At 38.3% G+C, this 26,839-nt stretch overlaps 1 protein-coding gene across 7 annotated transcripts in view; it reads right to left on the bottom strand.

Annotated features, from left to right (window-relative positions):
- HIVEP1 (HIVEP zinc finger 1) overlaps positions 1-26,839 on the bottom strand; it is a 174,956-nt gene that overhangs the window by 16,104 nt on the left and 132,013 nt on the right. For 6 of the 7 annotated variants that reach the window (XM_059688641.1, XM_059688637.1, XM_059688642.1 and 3 more), the window contains 4 exons: positions 17,966-23,913; positions 14,185-14,318; positions 13,297-13,472; positions 7,257-7,358 (listed from right to left, as the gene is read on the bottom strand). In XM_059688641.1, coding sequence (XP_059544624.1) covers positions 7,257-7,358; positions 13,297-13,472; positions 14,185-14,318; positions 17,966-23,913 — 6,360 coding nt within the window. The remainder of the gene's footprint in view (positions 1-7,256; positions 7,359-13,296; positions 13,473-14,184; positions 14,319-17,965; positions 23,914-26,839) is intronic. The other variant, XM_059688643.1, reaches the window with a different exon arrangement.

Genomic DNA, 26,839 nt, shown 5'->3' with positions numbered 1-26,839 from the left:
TACTCTCTGGCCTTTGGTGAGCATTTAATGAATTTTGTTGAATGACTGAAAGCTCACAGATGAATTTCTTGGTGATGATTATGTGTGTGCTACAAAAAATATCAATTAAGTGACCAAGCCCCCAAATTTATCCTAAAGCCTAAAAACACTATCCCTTAGGTTTCTGGGTGCTGTTCTGCAAAGTCTGGCAGGGACTAGATTAAGAATCCTGTCTCCCAGATAACACCAAACTGGTGGTGTTTTCTTTGAAAAGATTTACCCCATTCCCCAGATGTCTGAGATAATCAAAATTTAAATACATGTAGCAAGTTCTTGTAGATCTGTTAGTTGAATGGATGTGTGACTATCACACAAATGTGTCAAATACACCAGTTCATCAGAAGGCGCTGCAGGACTCCACTGCTGCTGAAACTACCACCTCATTTTAAATGTGGAATGTGAAGTGTGGCTAGCAAAGCTACCTAGGAATTTTTTTTGATATATTTTACTGATATTTTTTTTTTCTTACAGAGAGGAAGGGAGAGGGATAGAGTTAGAAACATCGATGAGAGAGAAACATCGATCAGCCGCCTCCTGCACACACCCCACTGGGGATGTGCCCGCAATCAAGGTACGTGCCCTTGACCGGAATCGAACCCAGGACCCTTCAGTCTGCAGGCCGAGGCTTTATCCACTGAGCCAATCCGGTCAGGGCTACCTAGGAATTTTATTCAGTGTTCAGCGAAGACAATATCACAAGTTTTCATGCAATTCAAGATTTGATGTTTTACAGTACTGGTTTCCTAAAAGACACGTGGCTCCTGAATTTGGCTACTTATTTTTCTTTAGTGATTCTTTATTATTTAATTGGCATCTGTAACCTACTGGCATAATTAAAGGACAAATTTCAACTGTCTGAAAATAACTGGGTGATAAAAGATATTCTGTCCATAGTTTTTCGTAATTATTTTAGACTCTCACTTCTCAGGTGGCTAGACCACATCCCTTGTGAAATTAAGTGCAGTTGTGGAGGCATAACAAAGGCATCCAAAAAGCTGCTAATCACTACCTTTTGGGATGCAGGATGGAAAGTAAACTGTGATAACTGCTGAGGCACCTTAGCATGTCCCTGAATTTTGACTGTAGACATGCACCAAATGGAATCTTAGTGTGATTTCCAGGAGTGTACTGTGAGGAGGGCTTAAGGTCAGGTTTGTGTAATCTAACACAAAATATGAAAAATGACATCATGATTCCAGGTTGCCACAAAAGCATTTGAGAAAACTGTTCACCATAACAGCAAGTTATGTGTCAAAAGATTCTACATTGCCCAATGCAAATTCATCACTTATTTTCGCTTACTGGGCTAAGAGAATGGAGAATGTGTTGTCAGAGAGGAACTTCAGTATGGAAGAGAATCCCATGTGGCAGCTGAAGTCTCAGAGGAGACGCTGCCATGCGCCTGACTGTGGGTGGTGAGTGTGCCTCGTGAGCAGGGAGGCGGAAACTCCCATGGGCAAGGAGCGCGCAGGGAGGAGAACCAGCGTACAAGGTCACCTGAAAATGACCAGTCTCTGAACTCCAGAGCTTTGTCCTCCTAGCAGACACATATTTCAAAACTTAAAATTATAAACTTAAAACTATAAACTTAAAACGGTAAACTTAAAAATATTTTCTTCCTTCTAATTTTTTTAAAGGCCAGCTACTTCATCCACTACTATAGCTACTTATAAAAAAATGTGTATTTTTTCTTGGAAAATGAAATTGATAATAAAATTGAACACTTCATAACATGCTGCTAATCCTTTAATGTCTTTATGGAGTTGATAAGGGCAATGTTTTAAGACATATGGAAATACTTAAGTAGAAACAAATCAAGTCCTTATCTTTCATGATAGTCTATGAAAACTCTATACCACAGTGATGCCGGGCCAGAGTAAAAATTAATTCCAGGGGGAATAATGCTCCCTAATTTAATAAATGAAGAGTGAGGATCCTGAATTAGTCATCATACATTTATACTCATATATACAGACTAATGTCATGAGGGAAAAGACACACCAGACTTTCCACCCAAATCTGTAAACTCCATTTAGGGGAGAGTGAGGAATGGACTTTGTTTATAAAAACACCCTTCCAGACAAAGATTTTTTTCTCTACGGTATTATTTATTTTTGTTGGTGGTGAATATAGCTTAATGAAATCATGCTTCTTTTAGTCATTATTGTCTAAATTCCCACCACAAAATAAAACAGAAGTGGGAGGGAAAAATGCGAAAGTCATAGCAATGAAAATTCCAGGGTCACAGATTATCATTTATTTCTTTGTTTCAAAAAACATTTGAGAAAATAATCTGGGTTAAAAATCAGAAACATATGGGCCTAAAAGGAAATGGCTTTAAATAATATACACGAAAAACTCAGGCTTTCTTAAAAAAAAAAAAAAAAAAAAAAGGAACACTATATATCACTGAATGTTTACAAGAATACAAATACTAGAAAAATCATACCTAAGAGATAATGGTTTTCAAGTGTCCAAACATCAAGAAATTGATATAAACTGCCACAGCAGAGACTGGTTATATCTAGGGAGATGTGAGTATAGTTGAAACCTAGAATGATTGCATCCCATGCATAGGATGACCTATTCACCAACCACTATCCCAGGGTGTGCCCTGTCCAACTTTCTCATCCTGTGCCATTTACACTTTTAATGTCCTATTCTTGTCCAACCTCTGGACATTTGCTCAAACAAGTCCAGAATGCCTGCCTTCCTTTATCCTACACCCTCATTGATATCTTTTGAAATCAAACAATGTATGAATAAATAACTTCCTTCCCTTTCCTCTGGGACACACTTAGTCACCCTTCTGCAACCAACTAGGCTGTCACGGTTCCCTCTCTGATCCCAGGCTTGGGAGGTGAACCCTGTCAAGTCAGAGCAAGCTCCAACCTCACGGCCAGGGCGAGGAGCTCTTGGGGCATGGCCACACCTATTAAGCAATGCTGGGGTGCTAAATAGATAAAGGAAGGAATCTGAAAGGGAATAAACTTTTCTTTTCTGGAACTACGGAAAAAAAAAAAGAAACAAATTTTATCAATCTGGAGAGATCATTACTGAGGATGCCAAAACGGAGTAGTCAGATAACTTAAATTATCTTTTAGTCTTCTAAGCCAATGACCACAAAAATAAGAAATTACCAAACAACTGCCTGCACAACTTTAACAATAACTATATTGACTTTGGCCCTATCATGTAAACACTATTTGTAAGTGAAGGCATTAAATATTGTATTATAGCTACCATTTGATTTTAGTAAAGGAAGTTAATGGATAACTAATATATCAAATTCTAAAAGTAATCTTGAATTATTTCCTGACAGACTGTAGGTCATTTGTTCCCAGTCATCCATTTAATCAGTAATTATTTACTGTTATCACTACTTGCTAGGCACAATCCTAAGGTGCTGGAGACAGAGCAGTAAACACAATGACATCCCTGTCCTCCCCTCTGGTAGCACTCAGTGCTCTAAGAAAAAATAAAGCAGGACAGGGAGCATAAGTAATGCTGGCTGTAAGAGACTGAGGTTTTTTTGTGTTTTTTTTTAATAGGTTCAGAAAGGCCTCACTAGTAGGAGACATCTGAAGGAGATAATGGGTAAGTCTTGCAATATCTAGTAGAGGACATTCCAAAGGGAGACAGGGGCCTGCTGGGTGTGTTCAGTAAAGAACAAGATCGGTGTGGTTGCAGTTGGGTGAGCAAGGGAGGCAGGAGTGAGAGAAGAGTTCCAGAGATGGTAGTGAGAAAGGGTGAGTGGGCGAGAGCTCAGAGGGTACAGTAGATCATTGCTCTGATGCAGACTGGGAACTGCTGGAGGGTTTTAAGCAAAGTAATGAGGTAGTTTTTTACAAATCACTTTGGTTGCTGTATTGAAAACAATCTGTAAAGGGGCAAAGGTTGAACCACAGGGGTTACTATGAGCAATTTAGTAGAGGTGATAGTTTTGACCAGGGTTGAGTGGCAAAGGTAGTTAAAAGTGGTTGAATTCTGAATACATTTTGAAGAGCAGAAAGGTAACCTGGTGGATTAGAAGCAACATGAGGGCATCAAGATTTTTGGCCTAGCAACTGGAAGGATGGGAGAGGTCTGTAGGAAAAGCATGCTTCTTAGAAGTCAGAGGAAATCAGAAGTGGTCATGTCAAACTTGAAATGCCTATTAGACTTTCAAGTGGAGATGGTGTGTAAGCAGATGGATATGTAAATTTGGAGTAAATATGGGAATCATCAGCTTATAGGTGGTATTTAAAATCAGAAGACTGGGTGAGATTACTTAGAGCAGTGGTTCTCAACCTTCCTAATGCCGCGACCCTTTAATACAGTTCCTCATGTTGTGGTGACCCCCAACCATAAAATTATTTTCATTGCTACTTCATAACTGTAATGTTGCTACTGTTATGAATCGTCATGTAAATATCTGATATGCAGGATGTATTTTCATTGTTACAAATTGAACATAATTAAAGCATAGTGATTAATCACAAAAACAATATGTATGTAATTATATATGTGTTTTCTGATGGTCTTAGGTGACCCCTGTGAAAGGGTCGTTTGACCCCCAAAAAGGTCGCGAACCACACGTTGAGAACCGCTGACTTAGAGAGTATAGATAGAAAGGAGAGTGGAGACCACAGCCAGGGGGCAGTACATTTAGAGGCTGGGGAGATGAGAAGTCAGCCTTGGAGACTGAGAAGGAATAGCTAGTGTTAGACTAGAAAACAGTACAACCTTCAGGCTTTCCCCTCTACCCACATGAACATTTGAAGAATTGCTAAGCAAAATCCCATCTCTGAATATCATAATTTACTGGAATGAAACTTTTTAAAGAGTAAGACCCAACCTTAGGATAATAATCAAGAAAACACAAAGATAGCAAACTATCAATCATCAAATTGGTTAAAATTTAAAATTCTTATAATAGATAGTTTAGGATGTGCAGAAATGAAAAGTTTCCTCTGGAGAACAGTTTACAATTATAAAGCAAAATTAATTTTTAGGTGTCTACATACAAGCTGAAACTGTTTATGCAAATTTACAAACAAAACCATATATTTATATACACACACATATATATATATGCACATATGTGTATATATACATACATGTATATGTACATTAAAGGAATTGAAAGAAAACCCTTAAATGCAGTTAGTGTTTGCCTCTGAGGGGGAGAGTGCCTGGAACTGACGGGTAAGGAAAAATACATATAATGTATAATGCCTTACTTAGCTTGTTTTTACAAACATACATTATTTATGAAAAAGATTTGAAAAAAATGTGAGAAAATATTTACAGGGTGGGGCAAAGTAGGTTTATAGTTGTTCATATAGAAAATAACACAATAATTAATAAATAATAATACAAGAATAAACTGTTTCACGTACTCACAACTGTAAACCTACTTTTGCCCACCCTGTACAATCATCCACTCTGGTGTGAGGACATGAGTGCATGTAATAAAACTCTTTGTAATCTTTCTGTATTTAAAATAACTCAAAATATTTTTTAAAGCACAAAAGAGAATAAAAGGAAAACAAGAATATTTGTTTAAAACAACAAATGTGTATTACATCTATACCTACATCCCTAGCCTATAATAAAGCAAAAGTAGAATAATATATTTTGTTGGCATATTAATAAACTATTACTAGGCCTCTATTATTTCATAGCATTTGGCAAAATTGACCCATATGCTATAATCTACTATTCAATAAAACCCGTGAAATAACTTTGAATATACTGGCAATAAATAGAGTAATTAAAAAAAAATAAACTGAGAGAGAAACATGTAAAACCACCTACACATGTTAATTGGGTATTTTTAAATCCTAACTTTGCCATCCTCAATATGTAACAAAGCATCAAATTGTACATAAATCCTAAAAAGCTCCATATTGTCCTAAATTTGTTATGATTATCCTTTTCTTCTTTTAAGAATACATCAGTTTATTCTCCAAAAAAGGGTTAAAGACAGTCCTTTCCAGTGCTTCCATAGTACATCATTTCAACTGTACCACTTAAGATGTGAGTCCCCTTTCTAGCATATTTAGAAATAAATTCAGACTGATTCATTCAGTGTGTTACTGGTTGTCAAGTGGAATCAGATGCATTTGGTTTGTTACCTGTATTTTCAATGATGTCCTCACCATTTTTTTCTTTGGAAAATTTATCTATATCAAACTAATGTTCATTAAATAAAACAAGCAAGCAGGTAAATGTTTAGGACATTTTTCAAAAAAGCAGTAGGACAACTTTTTTCTTTTGTTAATTGCTTGGGTTTAAAAATGTCATAGGAAAGGATAATTCTATTCTCTGATTGGTCAGAACAGATAATCAGGTTTACTTTGCTTCAAAGTTGATTAAAGATAAATACTTTCATTTGTTGAATTAACACTGTTAAGAAAACAATTGGTTAAGTTTTCCAAAATAGAAAACACTTTGGGGAGCAAGCAAAATGTTCTATTCCACAAATATTTGTGGAGCAGCTACTAGGAGCCAGGCACTCTGCTAATGGCTGTGGGTGAAGCAAAGATTATTCTGTCATCGATTCTGCTCATGTATGCTCAACAGTTTCAGGGGGGAGGTAAGGTAGGCATGTCAAGCATCACAAAATAAGGCAGAAAAGGGTTCAGTACTTTCAGGAGAAAAACTAAAATATTTTAGGAGTTCAGAGAAGGGAAAAATTGCTTTCCCCAAAAGTAGTGTGGGAAGGGAAAATCAGAGAAGGCTTCGTGACAGCAGTGGTATGAGCAGATCTTGAAGGAAAGGAAGATTTCGACCAATGCAGACTGGAGCCAGGTTTGTGTGGGGAGTGAGGAGCAGGGTGCAGGGAGGGCTGTATAGTAGAGAGCTGAATCAATGTCAGGTAAGCAGGAAATCCAAGCATTAGGGTAGGTAAAAGACAGAAAGGAGAAAGAAGGGTAGAGGCTATAAAGTCAAGTGGTTCATACTTTATCTGGTAGGCAAATAAAAACTAATAAAAACTTGAGGCAGAGGAGTAGTATGATCAGACACATGCTTCAGGAAGATTAATTGGACATCAGTGGGGAAGATGGAGAAGAAGGAAGACAAATTAGAGATGAGCAAACTGAGGATTCTATCGCATAATATAATGAAAATAGAAACTAAGCAGTATCAATGGGAATGGGAAGAAGAATATGGATGCAAAAAAATAGTACATTATAAATAGCATTTATGAAAAATATGGAATAAAGCCTTACCTGATTCTTCTGTATCTTGTTCATCTATTAAACCTACTGAGACGCCTAAATCCACACATTTCTTGCTATGTGTCTTGGACTTCATATGTTTTGTCAGATTTCCTTAAGGGAAAAGAATGTTTACTAAGCTTACATAGTATTATTTTGCTATTGCATTTGTCAACACTGGCAAATTCCATTCCTATTTCAAGTGAAAGTACCGGTTGTGGTCATACAATTCCAATGACTAAAGTTTGGAAAAAGAAAATATTGGTGTCTATATGTTGTAGGATCCTTGTTATTTATTAGTAATAGTTTCTCTTTTTCAAATCTGACTTTTCTACTTTGAATAATGTCTTCTTTGGGTTAATTTTCCAATTGCTTCTGCCTGGGACCTAAATGGTTTCATACCCCTAATTCTGGCCGGGTTTTGTTTTGTTTTGGCATAGGTATAGGGTTTTGCTTTTCAGCAGGTAGCTTTCCCCCCACTTGGGTCCACAGTCAATGCACAGGGAAGCCAGGCTTATTTCAGAGACCTTGAACGCCACTTCAGCACCAGCATTAAAACTCCAATGCTATAGGCATTTATCTGGCTTTGATGGCTTTTGTTTGTTTGTTTGTTTTAAAGCATCTGTTAAACATGCTATCTTGGAATTTCTTTTTTATTTTTGGTACCTAGGAATGAGCCTTTTTAAATTTTGAGCTTGACTATTAGAAACTATATTTGGTTGTTATTACATTAAAAACAGTAATTCTGAGTGTTTGGAACCTAAGAAAAGAACTCCCTGCATTAAGTTCACTTCACCGTATTGACTACATGTCTCACAGTAATATCTCTAAAGGTGTTTCCTCGGGCAGCTGGTGTATGGACCTCTGTAAGTATTACCAGGGTAAGTGGGCACCACTGGGCATCTTGCCCGAGGCATTCATTAGTGCAGGGGGGAAGAGCTCAGATTCCTCTGGGGATACCAAGCAGAAGACTACACACACACACAAAACTGTCATAATGGGAAAACCATCTCCTTTGAGAAAATAAAACTTACATACTGAGTTTGGTAAGCAGGGCAAATTAGCATTTGAGAAGAAATTTTAGAAAACCTAAAAATGTCTCAATCATCCGTCTAGGGGTTGGGCTTGCAATAGTTGAAGGACCTGCAAAATTGCTATATTTATAGAGCCTTGATTCCACTAAGAATGCACTAAGTCAGTGATGGCGAACCTTTTGAGCTTGGCGTGTCAGCATTTTGAAAAACCCTAACTTAACTCTGGTGCCGTGTCACATATAGAAATTTTTTGATATTTGCAACCACAGTAAAACAAAGACATATTTTTGATATTTATTTTATATATTTAAGTGCCATTTAACAAAAAAAAAAATCAACCAAAAAAATGAGTTGGTGTGTCACCTCTGACACGCGTGTCATAGGTTCACCATTACTGCACTAAGCCCATGGCACTGGTCACATTTGTTCAAGCCAATTGTTGCATTAGATAGTATGCACCACATCCCATAGCTTAGTGCATCAAGGTTCAAGTAAGAGGGTGCCCAGGCTAGATAATGTCTAGGATTCATCAAACTCTGCCTAGCTCTATGATTCCAGAGATAACATGGCTTAAATAGGCTGGCCACATCTGACATTTACATTAAATACATTTAAAAATAAAAGATAAAGCAAATATGACAAAATATCAATAATTATTTTTAAACAATGGGCATATCAATGTTTATCATACAAATCTCTACTTTTTTGTATGCTTTAGAATTTTCATATTAAAAAGTTATAAAAAAATGGTTTGGCCAGGTTAATTGGCTGAAATTTCCACTTACAGTCAAAATACTTTCTAGTACAATAAAAATATTACCCAGATACAATGTCCAGTAATAATTTCCTTTCAAATGCTTTTATTCTTTAAATAGATAACGAAAGAAGGTTATTTCCTTTCTAAAAAGTTAATGTATAATTGTAACCAGGCATATTTGGGAATATAAGTATATTACCCAGATACAATGTCCAGTAATAATTTCCTTTCAAATGCTTTTATTCTTTAAATAGATAACCAAAGAAGGTTATTTCCTTTCTAGAAAGTTAATGTATAATTGTAACTAGGCATATTTGGGAATATAAGTTTTTAATAAGCAAATTTTCTCATAGCTTGAGCTATTACTATTAATCAATTTCTTAAATAATTTAAAATAACAAAACAATTTGCATTTAAATATGCATATTAAAATGCAAATATCCCCTAGCAATGCTATAAACTTTGTGCATTAATTTAATAGATAAAATTATCAACAGATTTAATAAACATTCATCTAAATCCTCTGGAAAGCATGAGAGATTAAGTTTTTGGGTTCTTATAGCTACAAATAGAGTCTAGCTTTCTATCATATACATGGAACTAGCTCCTACAGAGATGCAAGCTCACTGAATAGTTCCTGTTGACTGACCTTTAAAGCAGAATAGTAAAAGCAAATAGATTATTTTGAGAATGTACTCATAAATAAACTAAGAGCACAAATGATGGAGGACAGATTTCTAAGTGTTACCACCAGAAGCATCAATTTCTAACACTGCAGATCATTCCCTTGGTAGTATTTTGTTCTCTTTGCATATACATGTATAGCTCATGTCATTTCATCACTATTACTTTTGCTCAATAACCAGACACGTTCAAAAAGTAGAGTTGAACTGGCTAAGAAATAAAAGTAAATGAGAGTAGGACAAAATCTACAGCTTAATATAAAATAAGTGTATTATTATTTAGCTCCCTTTAAAGGTACTATGGAATCTCTTTTACATGTATTTGTAAAATCTAGACTGCTACCAGGGAAACTGATTGTCATGGCAAGAATAAGGAAATATTGAATTTCTAATATTTTCTTTACCAGTCACAATAGCTAGGGTAGCTTTCTTCAAATAAATATTTAGCACATAATCCATATGAATTATCTGACAAAACAAAAACTTTAATGCGAATTCAGATATGCAGCATATTAGAGAAATGCAAGACATGAACACTGCTAACATACAATGACCACTTTTCAGGGGTCATTATGCTCTGTCTACCATTAAACATTTATCTAAAACTAGAGGCCCGGTGCACAAAAATTTGTGCACTCGGGGGGGGGGGGAGGGGGGGTTCCTCAGCCCGGCCTGTGCCCTATCGCAGTCTGGGAACCCTCGGGAGATAACGACCTGCTGGCTTAGGCCTGTTCCCAGGTGGCAGAGGGCCAGCCCAATCGCTAGGTGCAGCCCCTGGTCGGGCTCAGAGCAGGGTTGACTGGGGAGTTGGGGCGCCGCCCCGTCACACTCAAGGCAGGGTCGATGGGGAGGTTGCGGCGCCACCCCGTCACGCACAGAGCAGGGCCCAACAGGGGGTTGGGGCGCTGCCCCCTGTCACTCACAGAGCAGGGCCCATCAGGGGGGTTGGGGCTCCATACCCTGTCACACACAGAGCAGGGCCCATGGGGGAGGGGGGGTTGGGGTGCCGCACCCTGTCACACACAGAGCCGCAGGGCAATCAGGGGGTTGGGGAGCTCCCCCCTATCAGGCACAGCGCAGGGCTGATCAGGGGGTTGGGGCGCCTTCCCCTGTCACGAACAGAGCAGGGCGAATAGGGAGGCTGTAGCCCCACCCCGTCACACACAGAGCCACAGGACGATCAGGGGGTTTGGGCGCTGCCCCCTGTCACACTGATCCCGGTGCTGGGAGGCATATTACCCTTTTACTACATAGGATAGAGGCCTGGTGCACAGGTGGGGGCCGGCTGGTTTGCCCTGAACGGTGTCCTGGATCAGGGTGGGGGTCCCCACTGGGGTGCCTGGACAGTCTGGGTGAGGGGCTGAGGGCTGTTTTTAGGCTGGCAGGTGACTGAAGCTCCCAACTGCTCCTTTTTTTCTTTTTTTCTTTTTTATTCTGGGCCAGCTTTAGCTCTGGCTCCAGCTCTGAGGCCTCTGCTGCTGAAAGCAGGTCTCTGGTTTGTCTGGGTTCTATAATCGAAACAATGTATAACTCCAGGTCTGAGATCCCGGCTGGATGAAAGCAGGTTTCTGGGGTTTTGTTTAGCTTCTATATTTGTAACAATGTTTCAAACTGCAAGCTCAGAGGCCGGCAAGGCAGGCGGGGAACGTTGGAGTCCTCCGTCACTGAAGCAAGCAAGCCTCATGTTAGTTTCAAGCTGCCTGGCTGCCATCTTGGCTGGCAGTTAATTTGCATATCACCCTGATTAGCCAATGGGAAGGGTAGCGGATGTATGGCTAATTACCATGTTTCTCTTTTATTAGATAGGATTGCACATGATGTTGGTCTTGAGTTATTTCACTAAGATTAATACTTGGTGATTCATAATATTCTTCTTTGCCAAGAAATCTATATAGTCTCATTTGCTTTCCCACAGCTAAGTTTTCCTTCCTTTCTTGGTGTTATTTTATGAACATTTTTTAACATACTAATTCCTTCCCCTCCTATTGAGAAATACCCATTTCATATTATACTTTGCTTCTCTTTATTGGTAACAACATTCTGTACTTGGTAATTTTTTTATTAGTTATATTGTCCCATTACAAGTGTTCCGATATCATAATAGAAATTAATGGATGTTTCTTAATCATAGAATTAAAACAAGTGAAAAAAAGCAATACATTGGGTTAAAGGTCAAAGCACTTTATCCTATTAAAACCTTCACAGAGGACCAGAAAAATCATCCCAAAACCCACCCTCCACTTCCAGAAGTACCTACATCACAACCAAAGGATTACAGAATTACTGTTTTCCCCAACTCCTCGTGATTTCTTGAAACATTTTAGAAATATTTAAGGCTATCTGAAGAATGCTTATTTTATTTTATCATTCTTATTTTAGATACTATTGGCATTTAAGAACTACTTTGAAGCTACTTAGATGTTACATATTATAAATCTCTTTAAATGCCAATAGATACTAGTCAAGCAATGTAATAAATTTTGCTAAAGAGGTAATCAATCTTTAAGACAAAAGCTGCAAAGACAACCAATAAAAAAGCAAAGCAAATGCTAACTCCAAAAAGATAAAAATGGACTCTGTAAAATTATCAATTAAATAAATTTTACAGATACAATCCTTTCAGACAGATAATTTTATAATTGCATTGTTTTAGAAAGATTCTTACTTTTTAAAGGGTGTTACATGAAATTACAATTTTAAGTAACAAATTTTCACATAATGATTTATGAACAAGGGGCCTAATGGAGAAAGTAAACATTTTAGTATAGTATATTCATTATATGCACCAGAAAATTTGTAGAAGGTAAAATTACCTTATCTATAATAAAGACTTAGAATTTAAGTAAATTACAAGGTGGGGCAAAAGTAGATTTACAGTTGTTCTAATGGAAAATAATACAATAAGTAATAAATAATACACGAATAAACTCTGTTTTGTGTACTCACAAATTATAAACCTACTTTTGTCCCACCCTGTATAAAGAATACGGAAAGAGTACTAAATTAATTTTAATGACTAGTTATGAGTTTTATAAACATTGAAGAGTACAAAAGTTAGAAAATTTTTGAAGCTGAAATTCAACAGAATTTGGGTTAAAAAAATCATGTAAAAGAAACGGCTGCATGCCTAAAATCAGATAATAAAACATGAATGTAATCATAAGTTTAATGCAGTTATTATTTGAAATGTTTCCAATCTCTTAACACCTAAGTAATCAAGAAAATTGTAATCATGAAAATTTATTTTTCTTCTTCAGCCCCAAATTAAGAATTTTTGAAAATGCCTTAGTCATCATACTATTCAACTGTAATTTGGGGAGTAAAATAAAAAAAGGCAGTTGCTCCTTTGAAAATATTATTTTTATTATGTATATATATTCTAAAAGCATGTAATTAAAATTTTCCCCCCAAGAGGTCCAGAAACATAAAGATAAAAGGCTACAATGTTGATAGGATATAATTAATATTAGTCCCATTTAAGCTACTACATCATTGGTCAAAGAATATATAAAGTTGGTTCTTAGTGCAACTAGCTCAATGCATATAGAAAAGAACCATGAAGGAATGTTATCTCATACCTTTTGTCTTAAAGGAGAAGTTACAGTAAGTGCAGTGGTAGGGGCGGACATCTGTATGGGTTCGTATGTGTTTCTTTAACATGCTAGGTTTTTTACAACGTATTCCACATTCTTCACAAATGTACTTTCCTCTTCCCCTGCCTCGGACATATACATACTCTTCATTTGATTTATATCTAATTTAAAGAAAGACAAAAAAATAGGGAAATTGGATAATATATCTGAGAAAATATTGATAATTAAAATTCAACCTAAAAAGTAAAACAAGGCACAATTTTTAGACTCAAGCAATATAAATTTTATGCATGTACAGTAACAGAATATTCCAGCTTTTCACATCAACACTCAATATTCTAATAGCTAATTCTAACTAAAAAACCTTATTCATCAACATTAGACTTAAATTTAAAAATATTTCCTCTTTTAAGTCACTGGGTTTAAGTGTTCTTTTAAACTTTTAAATTCAATCACAACAACTATAAATACTGAAATTTTTCTAAGTGTCACAATAACTACAATTGACTTTTACCTTTTGGGTTTCTCAGAACCAAATACACAGAAACATCAAATAGGCAATGAGTTCATCTCTCTTAAGAGCAGGTTTTCCAAGTCATTGTTTATTATAAATCAATGTGAACCTCAAGGTTCACTCTGAAAACTCCTAGGATCTACAATGTTTCCTAAATAGTTCTTACTTCCTTGAACAAAATGGAATTATTTAACATAATACTAAATATATATTTTGCCATGAAGATTCTATTAATAAGCTGAGATACCTTACAATATTTATATAAAATTGGCACTGATAATTCTCTATTTACATGAAAGCAAATGTACATTTAAAAAGTAAGTTTAAATGTACATTTAAGAAGTAAAATTTGTACTTGCCCTCCATCAAATATTTTAATTCTTCTTGGTTCACTTTTGATTAAGGAATTTTCTTTATCTTGCTCACTGTTAATTTCAGAGGCATCTTTATTGCTGAATTCAACTACTGTGGACTTTTGATTACCTAATGCTCTCTGGAAGGAAAAAAAAAGAGAAACTAATTTAATAAAACTGAAAACACAAACATGCTAATGTTTCACTTGGAAAATAAACAGTGTACACAGTTAACTTCAGGAAATGCATTCCAAGGAAGTAAGAGGTTAAAGGTTATCTGCTTTATCTCCTCCCTTATCTTTAATATATCTGTGGTAAATCACAGCAAACCAGTAAGTCTTATGCTATTTTTAATTCCTACCACAGCCCACTGACACCCCAAAATGCAGGCTTTACAACCACCCACTCTGGCACAACATGAGTTTAACAGGAACTTTTTTTTAATAGACTAAATATTTCTTCTTATATCTAACTAACCACTCATACTGCAATTTAAGTGTATTTCTCAGAGTTTATTGTTTGGAGATGGCAAAGAGCTAGTCGCCCCTTTTGATATAATAATGTCTTATACTACCAAGAAATATGACTAAATCCCCTTCAAATTCAATGAACTGCTAAGTTAAAGCAGTTAAGCCCCACTTCCCAATATTTTATTCTTCTCCTTCTTAATTTAAACCATAATCGTGTTTCCTCTATCTTCTCCAAAATTCCTGAGTAGTGAGAACTATGAGACACAGAAATGGGTTAGTTTTTGGCCTGATAATAATGAAATCTCTAGAGAAAGCTAATGAACTCAAAATTACACTGTGCACTCTTCTATAGAAACATTATGGTAACACCACCTTAATTATAACTCTATACAACCACACCATTCACAAGTTTTCTCAGTCCTCACCCCATTCCACTCCCACATGTCTGTGAGGCAGGCAGCACAAGGAGATTATATAGTCACTGTCCAAGGTCAAGTGTTAACAGCAAAGGCTTAAACTCCAACCTCTTGGCCAATTCCAAGCACAACGTTCTAATGAAGGGCCCCTTTGTTACAAACCTGCTTTAAAAATTACATCACCATGTGGACAGCTATCTATCGTACCAAGATGACTCAACAGTAAGTGGCCATGGACAGAGGGCCTCTGCGGCCTTAGAAAGAGGACCCTGGAAAGCCCCTGCTCTTACAAAACCAGAAATAAAGTAAAGCTGCTGGACTGTTTCTCAAAATGGCAGTATGAAGAGGTAATGCCATGCACCTGACAGGTAAAAACCAACCATCTCCTTTTCTTTTCCTGGTAAACATGTTTCCCCACCACTTGCAATATACACACCTTGCCTTGACTTTATTTACACCTTTAACAGGCATCCTAATTCCCACTTATCTTTTGCTCACTTTCTTACCATCAAAATCTGGTTACTATTAATTTACCAGTTACCAATGAGCTAAATGCTAAAGTGCTTACCATTTCCTTTTTCTTTATACCCTTGACCACCCAATGGCATTATTTGTTGGTGACACCTTGTTTCTCCTAGTAATCCTTTTACTTTAGCATTTATCTGTTCTTTTCCATTTTGAATTATAAGCACATTATTAACATTTGGGTTGTGAATTAACAGTCAACCCAAGGGCTAATCCTCCATAGCCACTTTCCCATATGACTCAAGTCTCCAGTGGTACTAGAATTGCTCAGTCCAAACACCGTGTTAGTCTTCACATTTATTTGACCTCTTGGCTTGAACAGCTTTCCTTGAAATACCGTCTTCCTTGATCTGTGTGATACCACTTTTCTCATAACTCTCCTCCTCCCTCTATTAACAATCTCTTTCAGTTTCTTATGTGGACTTTCTTCATCCATTCAAACCCTTTACATAGTAGTGATTCTCTAATCCATTCTAGGCCCTTTCACTTTACATGTCCCCTGAGCAATCTCATTAATTACACCGACACAATGAAAAATCTCCACACCTTCTACCTGAGCTCTCTCCTAGTTCTAAATCTGAATATATGCATTTCCAGAGGCATTTCCACCAAGGCATTTGGTAATGAAGAAAAGCCACTGTTCAAAGGCACTTCAGGAATATACATGAAGCTCTGTTTAAAGTCTCATGATCAGGTCTCCTCTTCCAAGATTCCTATTTAGTACATCTAGAATGAGTCTGAGCATTTAAAAATTAAATTCTGAATGGTTTGGATGGACACTCCTTCACTGAGAAAGTATCAATAGCTCTCCACCACCATGCATACATTCTCTGGTTTTTACCTACACTTCCAACTTCGAAGTATGTCACTGTTTCAAACTTACAACACCTTCTAACCATGACAGACTCCTCAAAGTTCTTTAAATGAACCAAGTTCCTTCTCACTTCCATGTCATTCATCAGACTCTCAAAATTTCTCATTCTTATTTGCCTAAAACTAACTAAATAAATAAAAACCCCTATTTTTTTTTTTAAAGACTCAGCTAAAGTCAGCACTTTTGGAATACTCCTCAACCTAGTGGTAGTGTCAGAGACTTCCTTCCTTTAAAGTGCATACTTCTATTATAATACTGAATTATGGTATTTTCCTATTGATGAGCATATTTCCCTAATTTATGAACCTGTATTATATGCTTGTGAACCTACAGAGGTCAAGGACTTAAAGTATAATTCTGAATGTTCAGAGTCCAACACAATACTCTATCTACCCATTTATCTACCTATTTATCTACTTATCCATCTATCCTTAATCACTAAAATTATTTTTCCTATTTTATAAAGCCAACAACTTTAATAAGACTGATTCCAACTTACTCTATAAATCGCGAACAAATCAAGTAATTATCAAGTGTATGAGTTAGTTATGTTGGGAATCCTCTCTAGCACTAAGATGATTCTGAGAACTGCAGAATGGCTGTCTGCTTATATTTCAAAACTAGAGGCCCGGTGCACGAAAGTCATGCACTGGGGGGAAGATATGTGTCCCTCAGCCCAGACTACACCCTCTCCAATCTGGGACCCCTCAGGGGATGTACCGGCAGTCAGACATCCCTCTCACAATCCAGGACTGCTGGCTCCCAACTGCTCACCTAATCGCCCATAACTGCTTCTACCTGCCAGCCTGATCATCCCCTAACCACTCCCCTGCCAGCCTGATTGCCCCAACTGCCCTCCCCTGACGGCCCGGTTGCCCCCAACTGCCCTTCCCTGCAGGCCTGGTCGCCCCCAACTGCCCTCCCCTGCCGGCCTGGTCACCCCTAATTGCCCTCTCCTGCTGGCCTGATTGCCTACAACTGCCCTCCCCTGCCAGCTGTCTTGTGGCGGCCATCTTGTGGCCAAATGGGGGTAGCCATCTTGTGTGAGGGTATGATGGTCAATTTGCTTATTACCTCTTTATTATATAGGATGATATATAACAATTTTCAATTACTCACACCTCTGTTCCCCTGCATTAGTAAGGGTAAAGCATAAACATAATCTCATCTTACTTAACAATAAAAATAAAACCTTCATGTAGGAGGAAGATGACAGTAAGACCATGATTACTGTACCATTAAGACTTAACTATTCATCTGAGAAAAAAAAGTGCTCAGGGCAAGTTATAATTTTCAAAATGTCTCAAAGTAGAAAGGACTCCAGCTAACCCTTATCAGTGTAACTCCTAGAGCATATTCATCATCCTTTCTTTCAAATAACTACACACTCATAAAGCTCAATGTGTCATTCACAACTTCGAATTAAAGAATTTAAAGGCATCAAGACATGTTAAAACTCATTTGCACAAACTATTTTTAAAGATAAATAACCTTTCGAGTACCTTGCTTAAGTTGCTTTTCCACTTGCTTGAATAGACCAATAAGTCTGATTTGGAACGGGTGGTTATTGCTTGACAATACAGTGATTTTCCAATCTTCTGTTTTGAATTAAGGAGGGAAAGAGCAACTTTTGTAGGCAAACCAAGTGGATTTGGATTACTGTCGCTTACTGTCCAGTCAGCATAGGCTGAAGTTTTCTGGTCAGTCTGAGGCAGATGCAATGTTTTCTGTCTCCGCAGATAACACCATGTAAAGCTGGTTGTAGTCTTCAGGCTGGGAAAAGACAGCTGCTGCATGTCTCCGGCTCCCAATCCTGAAAGAGTGGTGGTTGTAGGTTGATTTTGTTCTTGGATGTTCAATTTGTCACCTTGACTTTTAACCTCTGAAGACTTCCTTTCTTGGTTATTGTCTACACGCTCCAAAGGAGAAATGTGGGTATTTTCTGAAGAAACAGGTGAATTTCTAGCTTTAAGAGCTAATGATGTGGATGACTTGATGTTTTCAAATTCTTGAAAATCTTTTATAGGTTCTATATCTACAGACTTAGAGTGCCCTGATGACAAATTATCTTCTGGTAAAACATCTGTCAAATTAATAGCCTCACTACTAACTTCAGGTTGAGAAGAAGTACCCTGTTCCAATGTCACACCATCAAGGGGCTCTGTAGTACAAACCTGCCTTACTAACACAGGTTTCTTCTGCTTATTAACTTCATTAGCTCTTGTACTTAAAGGTTCAAATGGTCTAATATCTGTTGCACAAACAGCTCCATATTCATCTTTAGCTCGCTTTTGGTGCTTTTCCATGGCAATGTCTAGACTATTTGCTGGGGAAAGCATCCTTTTACTAGAAGATGAAGGTTCTTGTTGGGGGGAAAGTCTACCAATAGACATTTTCTGAGTTCCAGGCAAGGATTCTGATATAAAAGAATTTTGGCCCATCTCTGAAAAAACATTTTCACAAACAAGTTCTTCCTCTGGGTTTGGTAAAGCATTCTGGTTAACTTTTTGCAATTTTGGCTTGGAATTTTGTTCTTCACTGATTGGCACCACACTACTATTAGCCTGGCAAACAGGCTGACTAGACAGATCCTGGGTCACAAGGATTTGTGGCAGAGGTGTGACTGTGGCAAAGCAGTACCCTGGAACACTACTCTGCAGATGCACAGGCAGCGCAAATGATGTCGGCACCTCCTGCACCTGACTACCGAGCGGCCCCGGCTTCAGTGGTGGTGGAAGATATGAAGCAGCCATGGCGTCTACTCGTTCAGTTGATAATGCTAATGAATTCATTCGATGATCAGCCCCCACTGGAGTTGAAAGAACTTGCTTTGGCACAGAATGGACAGGATTAGAAGAGCAAGACAGGCTTGAAGTGAAAGCCTGACATTGCAGTTGGTACTTGGGAGCAAAGCAATCTTCACTTTTGGAAGATACACACACACTGGGACTTGCATCTGGTTTGACACTCTGTGCAGACACTTGCAGAGACATATGTGTGTTTTGGTGGCTAAGGGGTGCATGAATTTGATTTAACAAATTAAGACCAAAAAGTTGTTGAACAGGAAAGATGCTAGTAGAGTTAGAATCTGAAGATTCTGTTTGCAGATCCTTAACTTGAGTCTGGGAGTGCATAGTATTTGTGGGAAACTCAGCTAAGGATGTATTAGTGAGCTGAGGCCCCTGAAGTGGCACTGCATTCACACCAGGAATAGCAATAGTTTGGAAAGATGATGGGTTCCCAGGAGACAGGTGACTTTCTGGAGCAATGTTTAAAGATATCTGCCGTATCAGTGGGCCCCTCCTTCTTTCTAAAAGGGGCACGTGTCCGCTCACCCCTGTGCCAGAAGGGGACGCCAGAGGCTGCAAGTCAACAAGTGGCATTGCCTGAGGTGGAGTTATGCTTCCACAGTCGAATGACTTACTTCTGAAGTCAGAGACCTCCATGGACATTGGCATGCAACTAATCTGTTCTGAGGCAGCTCGCCTCATTTCCCGGTGAGCCCCAGGAATGCTCAGTGTATGAGAGCCAGCTGGGATCATGAGGAACTCTGTTTTATTGAGGAAAGCGAACTGGGGGGAGGCCTCGGTTTTAGAAACGTCCTCTACATCTAACGAAGCTGAGAAACTTGAGGTGTGAGATAAACTGCTCTCCTTACTCAGACTCCTGGAGAGAGTGGAATCAAAGCTGGACTCGGTCGAGGAATGCTCTATCTCAGCCAGACGGAGCCTCTTCTTTTTGGGTGGCAGTTTCTCTGTCGGCAGCTTTGACAACGTTTCACTACGCTGTGGCCAACTGAACTTCTCTGATTTCTCCTGATCGGGACCTTGGGTTCCAAGGTCCCGATCTGGCTCTTCTGTGACCAGAATTTCTGGGACTTGGATGCTGTGCTGCCGAACAAGTCTTGAGGGCTGTCCTAACACATGCCGTTCACTAGAAATCTTTCTTGAACCTTCCTGAAATTCTGCTCGAAGAACATCTAATAGTGCAGGCTGTTGAGGATGAGACGTGTTCCGTGAAGGGTGACCTTCCTCTTGGGAAATTCCTATCACTTTCAGGGACCCAACCTTCACTATTCCACTGAGTTCCTGGAAAGAAGCTGGAGACTCAGGCTTGTCAAGCGAACTGGGTCTGCTCAGTGAGTTGGTGTGCTGGATGACTGAGATCCCAGCCCCGTGTCTCTTCAACTCTGCCTTGTCCTGGGTCACTGAGCCCGCCTGTTGTTCCGTGATGGGAGACAGCTTCGGATCCATGATCTGGTCCGGGCCCCTGCCAATGAGCTGTGTTTGGGGGCTTTGCAACTGAGTATTTCGATGCTGCTGCTCACTTGTTAAGACAACAGTATGCTTAGGCAAACTGGAAGCAGAGCCCAGAGTACTGTGAAACTGAAGGCCTTCAGAGCTTTTTGGAGAAACTCCACTTTCATTTTGCTGAACTTCATCATCATCTCCAACACTTTTCATTTTCCTCCTTTTCCTGATCTGGGGCGTCTGTTCCCAGGCCCCTGTGGAACCAGCCACTCTGTAGTGCAGAATCTGGGGTTGTGTGCTGCTGGGCACAGGGCTGTGTTCAGGTTCTCTCACAGCTACCTTTGTTTTTGGTCCGTGTAATTCTGAACAGTAAAATTTCTTATGATTTTCAAAATTTTCCAGTTTTCTATACCTGTTTCTACAAGTTTCACACTCAAACATTGTCCCTCGCCCTTGATGAGACTTCTTTTTCTCTACATGTGGGCCGGGAGCCAAGGACTTGTTCCTTGCTGCCCCATTTTCGTTCGTGGCACTGCATCCCTGATAGCTCTCCTCCAAGGACTGCCCAGTACCCAGCACCTGGTTTTCACTTGCTGAAGAGTCTTCTACTGCTGCCTGTCTGACAAGGGTTCGGGGATGTCCACTCTGGGGCACAGAAGTGTTAGGTCCTGATACAAAGACATCATCACAGAGAGCGCCAATCTTGTCATCAAATGACTGACTTCCTCTCAGTGGGTGAGGGGGAGGTATTATGTTTGTAGGTACTGCTGAATAACCTGTGGTAGGCATAGAATTACTTCTCGTAATAGGTAAACAGTCAAGGGAAGGTACAGACAGAAGAAACACTTGCTTTGATTTCTCAGTAGGGGTGAAAGGAGACTTTGGTATATCAGAGCTTGAGCTTGTTCTCCGTCCCATTGGTTTTAAATCAAACTGGAAAGAATCCTTAAATATGTATGATTTGGGGGAATCGATACTTCCTCGTCGTGAAAGAGAGGTTCTCCGTGGCTTCACACTATCCAGCTGCTTATCATCTACCAAGGCTTCATTGTCTGAGATAAGCTTTGATATCCGTTCTTCAAGTGTTTTTGTTGCCAAAGGTGGGCGCATCTGACCTGGTAAAATCAGTGCTTTTTCACTTGTTGGCCCTGTAGAAGGTGCTGGTGGGCTGGCACGAGGTGCAGAGAGCCCATTATTCTTACTTGAGTCTTGTTCTGTAGAAGGTAATGTTCTGGTGAAGGGGGTTGGTGGACTCGCTGTCTGATCAGCACTTTCAGACCGTGAAAAGTAACCAGAATCTGTACTTCCTAAACTTCGAGGACTCAGAAGTTTGCCTTGTTGCTCTTGGGAGTAATCAGTAGCCTGCTGCCTTTGTAGTTGGGCATGTACTGTTCCTACATGGGATTCCTGCTTTGCTGCTGACTGATCCATGTCCCCTTTCTGACGGGACTTTTCATCAGTCTCCAGGGAGGACGTCCAGGCTGAATGTGACCGTACACTAGTAACCTGAGGGTCCTTCTGTTTCTGTGCACTAGAAAGTTCAGGCTTACAATCTGTAAACTTCGGGCTGTCAACTCTCAAAGGGGTCACATTGACAGGGTGGACCACGACTTTTGGTAACTCTGTCACAGCTTGTGATTCTGAGGCTCTGTCGTGCAGTAAAACGTCACCTACCACATGATCTAGATTGCTTGGAATGGAACTTGATTTTGGTAAAACTTCAGAATTTGATATCATTTTCATTAACTGCCCAGGCTGCAGGTCCACAGAGCCTGGCTCGTTCTGTCTTTCATCAGCAGCGCTCTCATCATCACTGTCCCCGCTATCTTCTACATCTGAATGGATACTAAGTGCTTTGGAGGACTCGTGTGAAGAGAACAAACCACCAGCATCTGGTTGCAAGACAAGACCCAGTTTAATAGTGTGTGCATGGGATTTTTTGTGCTTGTATAGATTACTTTTAGTCTTAAATGAAAATCCACAGGTCACACAGGGATAAGGCCGCTCTCCAGTGTGGGAGCGGATGTGCTTTAGAAGCACACTCGGCTTTGCACAAGCTCTATTGCAATATTCGCAGATATATTTTCCTTGCTTTTTTGGCTTCTGATCTTTCAGAAGTAGATTGCACATTTGCTCTACGCTGTGATTCACAACAGAGGCGACAGGAGTTGAATTATACACTGGTGTTGGGGGTGACTGTGTAGAGTGGGCTGGACTTATTGACTTGGGCAAAGCAGAATCCATGTGCTGGTTTTGAGGAGTAACCTGAGTTCTACTGGAAGGTGAAGTTAGACCTACAGATGATGTCACTGCTATATGATACATCTGTTCAAGTCTGGGGTTCTCTTGACTGTGCAGGTTCGTCAGTGGTCTTGTGAAACCTGCACACGCTGGAAGCTGTTGATTTTGTTGGTTAGATTTAGAAACAAAGTGTTCATGTGAATTATATGAATGAGAAACTGACTGAACCAATGCTTGCTCATTCTTCTGAGCAGCAGACACATGCACTGTGTATGAGGTACAAGAAGACTGTGATTCAGAAACAAATTCTTGTGAAGTCTGATGTGGGGCATCTATTGAGCTGTTTTGTAATTGAGAGGGGAGTTGTACAGTTTTATTTGGTCTTAGTTTTTCTATCTGAACTGCACTAGATGAGCTCTTTTGTGACAAGGTGCTCAGTTCTGGCTCCATTGCTTTCAGTAAGACATCGAATGCGGTGTTTGCATATGAGGAGGAAGTAGGACTACAATTAGAGGAGATACATTCACTATGGTCAGTCCTGGTTTTACTTGACAAAGAACTAGAGTCACATTTTCCATGGAGGAAATTTGACTTGGGGTCAGAGCCTTCCGAGCTCCACCTACGCAGTTCAGATGGATGCTGCAGAAACAAGGGCTTCTTTGGGGAGATGCGGTCTTCCGACTTGGCGGCCTCGCCAATCATGCCAGGTGTTTCTCCATTTTGTTTAGTAAACTGCTTTCCATTTTTTACAGGACTGTGATTGTGTTTTTTGTGAGACTCTGAAGTACTCTGAAGAACAGCGAGAGGTGACTCTTCTGTATTTTGTTTATGTTTTGCCTGAAGAGGATTTCTCAGGGGAGATTTTGGTATTTTTTTCAGGTGATTCTCAGCTACAATCTTTTTTCGTTTCACGCCTTTAAGTGATTCAGAAGTTCCTTTAGTACCAGCCTCCAGGATGCCTGTCAAAATAAATAAATAAATAAATAAATAATTGGAAAATGGTACATAAACCAACTATAATTTTTTTTAAATTAAGGTTACTATCAAAAGGGTGTTATGACAACTGAACAAGGTAGTTTAAGGAAAGCCTATTTTGTATAAAACTTCATTCTAACATTCTTACGAATGTTGCCAATCAAAACCCATTAAACCAATCGCACAAAGACCTTAGTATTTCTAGAATGCTGTACCACTCTCTTGACCTCCCCCTCCCCCACCAAGACCTTGGAACCAGATCTTTTTGAAACTAAATTATGCTCCCCCTTTACCTTCAGTGCAGAGAACTCTGTCTACACAGAGTGAGCTGGCCCACAAATTAGAACAATCAACTTTTTAATGCAACGTATTTGACCATCTTATCATAGTTAGTTTCTTGTGCGGCGTTGGTGGTATAGTGGTGAGCATAGCTGCCTTCCATAGTTAGTTTCTTTTAAAGCAAACTTCTCAGCAAATTGTAAAATAACATTATTATTCAAACTATGCAATACTGATATTCTTATAAGAAAGAGGACTACTAATACATAATAATTTTTAGAGCAAGCATACCAAATTATATCTCAAGATAATCATGAGATATTACCTAAGAAAACCATGAAATATTGCTTTATTAGCAATTATATCAAGAACAGAAATATAGGAAAGTAAAATAAGCCATTTATTTGTGGCTCTTCAACAACAAATTAAAAAGTCATAGTGTTGTAATGTCCCTCAGTTTAAAAAAAGTCACCAATTTAACTGAACAAAATATTCAATGGCTATGTTTCTTTGTCATTAATGACAGGTAGGTAGGAGACACATAGATAGAGCTTAGTGCAGAAAAGGTAAAACCGCCTCCATTTTTGGCTGTGCTGGAAATAAATCATTATTTAAACTGTACCAACAACCCATAATTTCTGCCAACTATTATATTTTTGAGCAATAATTACTTGCCATAATTTAGTTTGTTTCCATTTGTTGACTCCTTAGGCACATAAGCAAAAATTATTCAAGTTCATATTACTTATTTGTAGAACAGCCAAATACTCTAATTTCTCATTATTTTCAAATAGCAGTTGCAATGTACATAATTGAAATTCATATTAAACCAAAATTTATACACCATAATAACCACTTTGCATTTACTAAAGATACAATTTACATAAAATAAAAAATATTTTGGTCATCTTGTGATAATTTATATGCTATCATGCATTTGTTTAATGAAAAAAATACCACTAATCTGATTTTAAATCATAATCTGATATGCACACCATAATCAGAAGAGCAAGAGAAAAAAAAAGGTGGCAGGGGTGGGGTGTCATAACTAAAATGTTTTGAGCTAAAGAATAGAAAATAGTATCAGTATTGTTGCCATCTCTACAAAATGATGTTGATCAAATTTTTTTCAATCCACTCATTTATGAAATGCTGTTTTTCCAATCATTTTCCCTGTTCCAGATGAATGTAGCAAAGTCATCATGTACTTCAGACCGCTCATTAACTAGATCAGGCAAATGGGCAAAAGGAAAAATGATGACCATCCAGGGTGAGTAGTTTTGCCCCTCACTTCCAGAAAGCTTGGAGTGCGTGATAATGAAAATGAAAGCCACCAGGCTGTTAAAATAAATATAAAAACAGGGAAGAGAAACCACTTGGTCAGGAGCAGCAGCTCCCAGCTTGGGTGACTGTCCCACTGGGAACACCAGTGCCCATGCCACCCCCCATCCAGACCCCTGGTTGGGGTACATATGTTTACTTGTTATGTTTTACATACTTTCAAAAATGATCTTTTATTTTTAGATAAACTTATCTATAAAAAAATTTAACAATCTGTTATACTAAAAAAAGCAAAAATTCAACCCATAATGCATAATACCTAGAAATATCACATTAAGTTTTAAAGAAATTGTACTAGTACACGTTTTAAACAAAAAGAGTAAATTACATCTTTGTACTTAAATGTAAATTAAGCTGAAGTGAAAATAAAGGAAATACTAAACTGAAGATCCATATTTCCTTAGAGATACTATTTCCTAAAGTTTCCTCTGGAGTTAAGAATTTGAAAAACCCTATCTTAAATAGATTTTTCATTTGACATGTATCAGTTTTACATGAAGACTGATCATCTTTCTTTTGTCAAAGTTTATGACATTTACATTCTATTTGTCTATTTATTCTTAGTTCTCTGTTTGAATTTTAACATTTACCTGGCGTTAATACACTATTTCTGTCATTCAAAATTTTGTACACACACTCCTGTGCCTTCAGGCAATGATGCTCATGAGAAGCCTGGTGCTGGCCTGACGGATAGTGTCCCCTCTTTGAGGTGATTTGCCTTTTTTTCTGTATAGCTATAAATTTTTTTTAAGTCTTTATAAATACAACTAGGAGCCAGCTCAGAGTTAGTCAATGTACAACTTTTAATTTTTTCCTCCTAGAACACATAATCTTCTAAGATTAATTTCGTATATATCAGAAAACTTTTCTTTTATTATATCTTCAAAAATATTTTCTGGTCAACTTTTTTTTCAGAATGAGCTTCCTTACTTTATGAACATCAATTATCTTTATGCTGTACCCCCATTATGATGATTTATATTGCTTGCATCTATTTCTTTTTTGCTTTTGCTTCTAGAATTATCTAAAGCTTTTCCCTTATGACAATTCAATTTCCAGGCCATTAAGTTCCTTACTGTTTCAAATTTATTTTAGTTTTGGACTGATGTTGCTTCATTCTCATTTTGTTCCCTTAGTTCCATATTTCCTAATTCATCTCATTTTATTGCTTCACATTATGTTTGAGTTCTTGCTTTAATAAATTTATGATATTTTTAAGTTCTATGCTTAAAAATGTGTTTCTGAGGTAATGTTTTCTTTAAGGCTGAGCTTTTTGTTTCTCTTTTCATG

This window comes from Myotis daubentonii, chromosome 3 (assembly GCF_963259705.1).
Source record: "Myotis daubentonii chromosome 3, mMyoDau2.1, whole genome shotgun sequence".
NCBI lineage: Eukaryota > Metazoa > Chordata > Mammalia > Chiroptera > Vespertilionidae > Myotis > Myotis daubentonii.
This window is presented reverse-complemented; position numbering and strand designations above follow the sequence as displayed.